Genomic DNA, 9,969 nt, shown 5'->3' on the forward strand with positions numbered 1-9,969 from the left:
TGAGAGGCAATCACCATTTATAAGTAGTCCATTTTCTTCTTTCTTTGATTGGCTGATCACCAAGAGAAATCAGACAATTAAGTTGGAAGTCCGACCCAGTTGTCTACATTAGAACGATGGAAGCCCTCAATGGCGTTGCCCATGCTAATACGGCTTTGGCCTTTTGGCCAGTAGAGGACTCTATCATTCCTTATGTGTAGGCTAAATCATTTATAAATAGTGGTGACCATGGTGAGTCATTGTACTTTCCCCAGAATACTGAATAACTCCTAGTTCTTGTAAATTCTTATCACACGATTCAGAAAGTGTAGAACTTCCTTATGGACACAATTGTACAGAGCTAAGTTCAATTAAATACTGATCACATTGCTCTCGGCGCACAACTGTTTCCCTGACCTGTATCGGTGTGGCACTAGGACCCATAGCCGAGTTCTCCAGCAGTGCCCTACTATTGCCAAATGATAGCGCACCTCTTCCACTCTCTAGCCACTGTTTGCACGTGTATGTGATCCGAAGTGGATATGGCAGCGAACCGGGTCGGGAGGAGATGTAACAACAAGGTCCATTCCCCGAGTAGGGGTCCAGGTAGGGACCCGGGGCTTAGCTTGCAGAAGAGGCAAGCACGGGTCACGGTAAAGTACAACAGAAAGGAGCTCCAAAGGCGCTTGGATGTGGAGAAGTGGATTGACTGTAGTTTGGACGAGCTCTATTTGGGCAGGGTGAGTCCCATCAATTTGAACTGAAACGGATCTCGATTGATAGGCTACGCATACAGTCACATACCAATGGGAAACGTTTATTTGATTTATTGTAAGAATACAAAACGGGTTTTACGCAATAACAATTATTAATCTTAGCATCAGTGTCCACCGAATGACATAAAGCGACTTTGGCAGCAGCTTCGGTGTACGAAATTCATTGTAGCATGGCACATCACTCTTCAGTGGGACATAATCGCTATAATGGATATATCGGTTTGGCGCATTTGGGACCATAATAGTCATGTTGTGAGCGGTTACGCAACCATGGCGTATTTTCAGTCTCAAGATATGTAAATACAACTATTCACAGAATGTCATGAAGTCTGTTTTTCAGAGATCGTACTGCCTCGTGTCCCTTGCCATATGGGATGTGCCTACGACGTTAATCAATTTTACATGGGGGTGGCTGCCTTGTCTCCCTTGTCTCCTTGCGCCCTGTCTGCTTCACATTCGATGAATCAAGAATGTGGAGATGGATGCCTTCTAGTGTTTTGACTGTCTCGTCAACACTGGCTGTCATATTGGTAAATTCACGGTCTCATCAAATCCAGATAAATGGTATTGTGCGTGTTTTCTTATCAGACACTATTGACTGGACACTTGTCCTTTAGTTAATAATACAAGCAAACGTTTCTCTGTCGGCAGAAGAAGCGGGATTAGAATGATCTACAAAGCCATGATTAGCAAGGCCATGGAGTACGTGCAGAGGACAATAAGGTTAACCATGTCAAGCTTTGTTTTCCCTTTACACCCTTGTTAGCCAATGACATCAATGCTAGCATGGCGTCCTTCTCTACAGTCATTAAGGAAATGAGGGTGTGTATTTTATTAGCTGAACACAAATATATCACACTTCACACACCACAGTTGCACAGGTTTATTTTGATGTAGGAGAGCACCAGCCAAGGTGTTATACACCTGCCTGGCATGCTTCCCCATATTAGCAAAAAGTGGAAAGACCTAGCACAAAAAAAATAGACTTGGCATCCAATGCAAAATATTAAAGTAGATATGGTAGATTCCCTTCATGTTGTTCCCTTCTTGTTGTATGTAAGGGGATAGACAGTCATTGGAAGACATGGAGGGGTCAGTATACTCCCTGTGAGTGTGAAAGTCTGTCTCTTTGCCAGGGGTGACATGGGAAAGGTCAGAGGTCCAATTGAAAGTGTTCCCAGAAACATAACTGGTCTGTGGCTTTGGCGCTTGTTGCTTTACATGGACAGCCTTGAGGGTTTATGGCTTCTGGCTGACACAACAGGAGGATCCTGGGGGATCAGGTGCGGTGTGTGGCATCACGAGCGAGGGCATGGGCCGCCAAAGGATGTTGGTGGGCGTTGGGCCAAGGCACTGCATGGTGGAGTCTGAGCGGGGTTGGAGAGGATGGTTGATGTACCAACCACTTAAAGAGCAGAGAATATATAAATATAGCTTTTGATCCTATTTAGTGTTCATGACAGCTTAACCTAGTGTACCATTCTGTTTCTTGTGGATGCTTTTCATGTTGTTGCTTTCTCACAAACCCATGGCCACAGCTTTATATCTTTTGTTAATGAGTTAATTGCTGTGCTGATAGTGGAACGGGCATGTGTAATGATGGCGTAATCAGATATCACCAATTCTAATTTCCTCCTAGACCAAAGCCCACACTGGCTGCCCCGGCAACGTGAAAACCCCTTGACCAGGCCTGAACGGACGCTAACTATCCCAGTTATTGATTGATGACATCTCTGTCTCCTGGGATGATTCTGATGAATGGGAGAATGGGGAGGTTTGGAGGAAGTGAAGGTCCCATATGTCACCAAATAGCACAAAGAGAATACCCCCCCCCCTCCCACCACAGAGCCTGTTGTTAAAGCTCAAAGCATTGAATGTAGAACATTGCTTGGGCAATTAGTCTCGTATCAACGCTCTATCAACACTCTCTCAACGCTCAATCAGCGGCCTAGATTAAGACCCCCGCAGTGTTCTGCTATCTGCATGATTGTCTGCGAGGCTCGGGGTCTTTTCTCTTTTAGTCCCACCCCTACACCCAGCCATTTATAACCATTCTATTGAGTCGTCACTGCCCACTAAGCCACACAGATGTGACAGCCAGTTGTTATGCAATATACCACCGCAAACTGGGTGAGAGAAACATCGGTGAACTAAGGTTTTTAGAGTGCAATTGTTTACTTTTGTACAAACAATAAATATCTAATGGGTGTGAAACATCTATTGTAACTAATCTATAGCAGCTGGTTCCCCGACATGGAACTTCATCTCATAAGACTCATCAAATATATAAATCACATAATTGTGTTATGTCTTGAACCAGAACATATGTCCACAATTTAGTGATAAATGAATAACCTAATGGAAATACCTTTTAATTTGCATGCCTATGTAGATGAAACGGTCATCAATCTCCTGATGAACAGGCCCATTTCCTGGTGTAGAGGGAACCTCTTGGAAATCTGTGCCGATCATATATCTCAATCATTATGGTTTTAACTTTGAAATGAAGTCACCCACCCAATCAATAACCATGATTTCACTGATGGCACTAAACCATCTTTTTTTTTGTTGTTGACTGATTCATTTTTGGTAGTGCTCTGACCACATGCTAATACTGTTGTAATTAATACTAGATCACGTGTCAAACTCATTCCACGGCGGGATGAGTGTCTGCAACTTTCGCACCCCTGTACTAGATCATATTAATCAAATGTATTTATAAAGCCCTTCTTACATCAGCTGATATCTCAAAGTGCTGTACAGAAACCCAGCCCAAAACCCCAAACAGCAAGCAATGCAGGTGTGGAATCTATCGGCTGTAGCAGTAAGTAACTGTGGGAACGCAACGATGATGTTTTGAATAGGAATGACTTGTTAGGATGTGACAGCAGGGGTTGGCCTTTGAGAGACAAGGTGTGAGAAACGGTAGAAGAGAGGAAACATGTAACGGCATGTCATACAGGCAGTAATGAGGATATGAATATTAAGAGGAGAAGACCAGTCATGAATCTGGAAATGATATGTTAATGTACTGTATTACGGGGTAAATGGATATTGTAGCGCGTCTGCATTTAGCAGTCAGCCTGTTGCAGGATATGAAATGGTAGAATGAGAGGGGTTGGAGGAAATGGTGGTTTGGAAACTTGAGTCAAGCCAGATAAGCGTCTGTCAATACTGCAGGCTCTAAAGGAAACCCAACAGTTGAGGGTTAACATGGTGTACACAAACTGACCCACAACAATTTCTATTTCGAGACATTTCTAAACATTTGTGTCAGTGCAGTATAATGACTCATCAGTGAAATTAATTGAGGCTGAATGTTTTGTGTTTATTGATTTGGTTGAAATGATTTTATAAATCATGTCCTTCCACCTCAATGGGTTAAGGAAATTCATGTGCATTTTTAAAGTGTGGTCGCCACCCTTATAAATGCATTTTACTTTACGTTCGTCTCCAGTTCAACCTGACAGGTTATTTTGGCCCAGATTTCTTTTGTCACTAGTGTGGAACAGACCACTTACTGTATCAGGGTGTTGGCTTTGGAAAACATTACACACACATGGACACAGGTGCACAGCTGGACACTGACACAGGGACCAGTGGACTATCACCCAGAGTACCCAAGCGAACAAAAACCACGTTACCCTCGACCCACTGGCCTGGAAGTGATGTGGATCAAATCACTGCCTTTTACCGCCCTCGACTGATGTGAAACTGGGTGGAATGACTCGCTCCCATTTTCTGTCTCTGCTACAGAGGAGTGAGGGCCCAGCCATACTTGTTTCAAAAGTACCACCTAGATATGATATTGTTGCTGGTGTTACATTCTCACCTTTTTTAAAAAATTCGTTCATAGAATTATACTGCCCCTTTAGCCAAACACAATTTTTAACAGGCCTTAATGTTCTGCTAAAACACAGTCATCACACAGATAAACTAAAACCACAGATGAAAGGGAGTTTGTTAAAATGATCGTTGCTGGAAATCAACGACTGCTAAAAATCCTGGGGTGGGCGATATCGTCAGATCATCGCGAATGTCGGCGACATGAATCAGTTAGCTACACTATGCTTGCGAACTAGTCTTTGCTTGTAACCTACTACTGGTGGAATTAATTTCACACTCGTGTATGCAGGAAGAGTGCAGCAATATGTTTGAGAAATGGTCTACTTTGATGGCCAATTTGTTGCATTAAGTTACGAGAAAACGGAGACAACATGGCATTATGCCACCAAACAACTTTTATTTAACTTTTTACATATGAGGGCTCTATCTGCACCTGTCTGCTCACATTTACTATTAGCCTCCTGCACAAGTAAGATAGGAAAAAAGGATGGGACACATTAGCCCACCTGACATCACACATCCCCTCACAGAAAACTAATTTGATCTAAGCGTCATGTGAAATCCGGGCATGGACAATGAAAGCAGTTGAATCCCATTTTTCTTTTCTTTTTTTAAATATATATTTTTAAAGCATTGCATCAGCCAAAAGTGACTTAACGCATCCTGACAGGCCTGAGTCATCATGTTTGTCTCACGATGGAGGCTGTGTTTACTCAACCCTGCCAGGAATGTGATTTTTAGCTGCTTTAATGAGCCTCATTATCCTCAGAGTTGAGCATTACAGTAATCATTTTTGATGTTAGCGTTTGAATTAAGATTTGTTTTACCAGCTCCTGTCATTACGGAATAGATCTGCTGGTGTGCACATGTCGTTTCATTGCATATGAATATTACAACATCATGTATTACATTGTTTGTGTGGTATGAGAGTGATTGTGGACTTGCTCATGTGACTATTTTTGATATATGCCTGTGTGTGTGGGCAGAATGAGACAGTATTTCATTGGCATTTGGAGTTGAAAGAAAGGTCAGGGATGCCTGGGCAGGAAAGGACTGCTTGGATCTGCCTGGACGAACCTTTACGCTACCGGTATCCGAATCACTAAGTCCCTCCGCCCCGACGGCACCCACAGACAGACCCAACGGGGCTGGTTAACCTTACTGCTGAGGATTCAGGTCAGACTGAACTCTCCTATGGCCTGTTGCATGAGTGTCACTAGTCAACATGTCACATGCGCGTCTTTGTTGTGTACTGTGGTTGATGTTTGGATTAGGTTCTGAAAACAGCCTCCCATCTAGTCTAAAGTGATATTTGCAGTCTTCATCAATTTCCATATGTTGTTATTCAAAGAATCTCTGCATTACCAAAAAGGGCAATAAAAAAGCGATCAGGGTTAATTTTTGGCCACTATGTTGATAGCAGCACATCATGAATAATTCCCTTTTGAATGTGCTGTTTGTGCCAATGAGCAGACTTGCCCCAAGGGAAAAATAAATAAGGTGGAATCTCAGCATGAGACGCTTGGCCAGAAGCCATGGTGGAATGTTTTTCTGTTCAGAATGAAAGAAGCTGTTTGAAAACAGGGTGTGTTCGGGGCGACTACATCTTATACCGAAGAAAAATATAAACGCAACATGTGCAGTGTTGGTCCCATGTTTCATGAACTGAAATAAAAGATCCCAGAAATGTTCCAAATGTGTTTAAATCCCTGTTAGTGAACATTTCTCATTTGCCAAGATAATCCAACCACCTGACAGGTGTGGCATGTCAAGAAGTTGATTAAACAGCATAGTCATTACGCAGATACACCTTGTGCTGGGGACAATAAAAGGCCACTTTGCCTTCAATGCCCTTTTAGAGAATTTGGCAGTACATCCAATCGGCCTCACAACTGCAGACCACGTGTAACCATGCCAGACCAGGACCTCCATCTGGCTTCACCTGCAGGATCAGCTGAGACCAGCCGCTGTATGACAGCGTATTCCAGTTCAAGCCAATATCCAGCAACTTCGCACAGCCGTTTAAGAGTGGGACAACATTCATTAGGCCACAATCAACAGCCTGATCAACTCTATGCGAAGGAGATGTCGCGCTGCATGAGACATAGTGGTCACACCATGATCCACGCCCCTACCTTCTTTCTTTTTTTAAATGTACTGTATCTGTGACCAACAGATGCATACAGTATCTCTATTCCCAGTCATGTGAAATCCATAGATTATGGCCTAATGAATGTATTTATTTATTTTATATATATTTATTTTTTAACTGAAACTGAGAAATCTTTGAAATAGTTGCATGTTGTTATTTTTTTTTTTTTTTACATTTCAGTGTAGTTACTTCATTTGGGACATTTTCACAGATCATTAACTACATAGACTGTAATACAAATAGTGTCTGCTTTTCTGAGACTTGGGGGGAGCTGAAGGCACTGAGTATGACCAATTTTAGGAGGCTGTGAGAAAGCATAGTTTTCATGATCTGTGATGGAGAATGTCTGGTCTTGGCGGTGGCTTCCGTCCTTACAGCATACCTAGACTAGTAGTAGCCTGGTTCGTTCATTCCCCCCCTCTTCCTTTCTCCTCTCTCTCTCCTCTCCCTTCTCCTCACATGCAGTGTCCCCACTGAAACTTAATCCTAAGACTATGGAGGCACGATTCCAAGACGGCACAGCCATCGAAATTATAGTCGTCGCCCCCCCCCCCGCCCAGTCATCCCTAGCCCTTAACTGCCAGCCCACCCATCAATCATCCTGCATCTTGCATATGTTGACTCAACAGCCACCATGGACACTCAATTACACACACACACACACACACACTGCAGTGCTTCAGGGTCTGTGAATATCTCATGGTGTGTTGCACTCTAAAAACATGTGCAGCTCTTCCTCCGTGTCTGCAAGACCCACGCAACTCCAAACATGGCAAGACCTGATTTGTCCTTTTTTTGCGAGTGACTTGTATATATTTATATGCTTGTATCTGAGCCTGTCCCTTTTTTCATATGGGGTATGTGATAGTTGTACGTCCTCCACCCAGAGCAGGATACTGCTCTGGGTGGAGGATGTGGACAGTTTGACTGACACTCGGTCACTTTGTGTCCCCAGGAGGAGGAGATGCCGGAGGAGGTGAACATCGACGGGCTGTTAGACCTGAAGAGTGACGAGGAGAGAACGCACAGGCTCCAGGTGAACTGTACTACTCACTAGCTAAATCATCGGTGGACTTTTATCATTTTATCAATTAAAAGCTGTGTGAACAAGTTGTACTGTTTTGATTGTGGGAATAACAGTAATAGCTGTAGATTTGGTTGCTATTTTATGCTATTTTATATATTGTTTCAGCAGCAGGCTGGCCAGATGAACTAAAATCTTATTTGGTCTGGGGATTTTTTTTTCCAGGAAATGTTTCACACGTGCAATAACACAGAGGTAAGTGAGGTAATCTATGTAAAATAGTAATATCTAACAATGTGTTTTAAGATTGTTTTGGGTAGTATTTTATGCCATTTATGTCCATAGACTGACTATACAGAATGATGTCACAGTGAAGGGACCCAATCAGAGAGCAGTTATGACTATTTCATTATGAAGGGGCCAATCAGATTACAGGATTACGAAGCCATTATTAAGGGACCAATCAGAGAACAGGGTTATGACCATGTCATTATAAAGGTTGCAAAACTGTACTGGTTGGAGAATTTTGGATTTTTTTCCTTCTTATTCCCTCCTGATTTTGGAAATCCTCCAACCTGGGATTTTGGGGAAGCCAGGTAATTTATTGAACGTTCCTAGAATTTTTCAACCCTAGTCATTATGAAGGGACCAATCAGAGAACAGGGCTATGACGTCATTATTAAAGGACCAATCACCACTGGTCAAGTCTGAGTTGAGTCACAATTCATGAAAATTGTGACTTGATTCCCAAGTCTTAAACTCAAGTACTACAACATTGCCTTTCTCCCTCTCTCGATCATCTCCTCGCTCTTTCTTTCAGGAACAGAAGTAACCAATGACGACTCCACATATAGTAGCTGACAATGCTAGTCTTGTCCCTCATATGCGAGGTCCTTCTTTCACACTGTCTCTGTATCCTTCGTGGTCAGCATCACTCAACCTGTCTGTGTTGGCAGACTATGTTGACACCCCCCCCACACACACACACACGTTGATATCATACACACGAAATTAAGTGATGTCTCTGAAACATGTTTCACTGTGAATTATTCAACGTTACTGACGCTGTGTGTCGCTGCCTTTCACTGTATCCATTCTGAGCATGTTTTGTATGTTGACTGACTGCCCTTTTTCCCTGCACACACAGGTTTTCATCAAGGAACTGGTGTTGAAACTCCACGGGCTGCAGAAACAGGAGGACCTCCACAACAATGGCATCGAACAACCCCAGCTACACATCTTCCCCAACCGGCAAAACTCTGCAGACCGAGAGGTGATCTGAAGGCCGTGTTACGTTACCCTTCAACCCCAGAACCCGACTCCCCATTCCCCCCCAGCCTGATGCCACGGACCTCATCTGAAAAACATGGGGTCTTGCTGGTCTTTACACTGTGCTCTACACACTGTGCTCTACACATCAAGCAGCTAGCCAGATCTGACAACTTATCACAAACTTTGCAGACACCTTATCTTCTGTCCACACACACACACACACACACACACAGCCACAATGCACAGGCAGTCCCTGCAACATTTGTACCTCTATGATGTCAAATGAGTTCTGTTTTATTTTTGTTAAGGCCGTGTCCGAAATGTTTGAAACATGCTGCTCTCTGTTGGGTCGCTACCGCTACTTGTGTTCTGTGTGTCCTTGAATTGCTTTAATTGGACAACTCATTAGGGCCTCGACTGTTGGTCGGTGTGTCTCATGTTGTGAGATGCACCTCTGATTCTGTTTAGCTCATAAACCAGAACCAAAGAGTCCAGCAATGTACTGTAGATACCAATGTCAGTCGGAAGGTAATAGAGACTCTATAGAGCTTTCATATACCCCCAATGGGTTAGTCAACGGTTCCTTGCTATGAACAGGTCTACCATATTTCCAAACTGCATCCAGTAACATGAGACAGTAGCTCACGAGGTCAACTTGAAGAAAAATATATAAATATACACTGCTAAAAAAAATAAAGGGAACACTAAAATAACACATCCTAGATCTGAACGAATGAAATATTCTTATTAAATGCTTTTTTCTTTACATAGTTGAATGTGCTGACAACAAAATCACACACAAATTATCAATGGAAATCAAATTTATCAACCCATGGAGGTCTGGATTTGGAGTCACACTCAAAATTAAAGTGGAAAACCACACTACAGGCTGATCCAACTTTGATGTAATGTCCTTAAAA

General features: G+C 42.9%; 1 protein-coding gene across 2 annotated transcripts; it reads left to right on the plus strand.

Moving 5' to 3' along the window:
• The first annotated feature begins 232 nt into the window (after window positions 1–232).
• On the plus strand, window positions 233–9,658 carry LOC110507507 (protein phosphatase 1 regulatory subunit 14A-like). Of its 2 annotated transcripts, none has more exons than XM_036965481.1 (4): window positions 233–719; window positions 7,709–7,789; window positions 8,003–8,041; window positions 8,925–9,658. In XM_036965481.1, exons 1-4 carry the CDS (start codon window positions 522–524, stop codon window positions 9,057–9,059), a joined length of 453 nt encoding a protein of 150 aa, XP_036821376.1. In that variant the 5' UTR covers window positions 233–521; the 3' UTR covers window positions 9,060–9,658. The 2 variants fall into 2 exon arrangements, with proteins under 2 accessions (XP_036821376.1, XP_021443213.1); XM_021587538.2 differs by having other exon boundaries at window positions 300–719; window positions 8,003–8,032.
• Window positions 9,659–9,969: the final 311 nt, after the last annotated feature.

Source organism: Oncorhynchus mykiss, chromosome 27 (genome assembly GCF_013265735.2).
Source record: "Oncorhynchus mykiss isolate Arlee chromosome 27, USDA_OmykA_1.1, whole genome shotgun sequence".
NCBI lineage: Eukaryota > Metazoa > Chordata > Actinopteri > Salmoniformes > Salmonidae > Oncorhynchus > Oncorhynchus mykiss.

What these genes read in the sequence shown, in the direction of transcription:
- LOC110507507 (XM_036965481.1), top strand. Translation starts at nt 522, where the DNA reads ATGGCAGCGAACCGGGTCGGGAGGAGATGTAACAACAAGGTCCATTCC. An exon ending in ACGAGCTCTATTTGGGCAGG is followed by an intron (nt 720 to 7,708) that starts GTGAGTCCCATC and finishes TTGTGTCCCCAG; the next exon opens with GAGGAGGAGATGCCGGAGGA. An exon ending in ATAACACAGAGGTAAGTGAG is followed by an intron (nt 8,042 to 8,924) that starts GTAATCTATGTA and finishes CTGCACACACAG; the next exon opens with GTTTTCATCAAGGAACTGGT.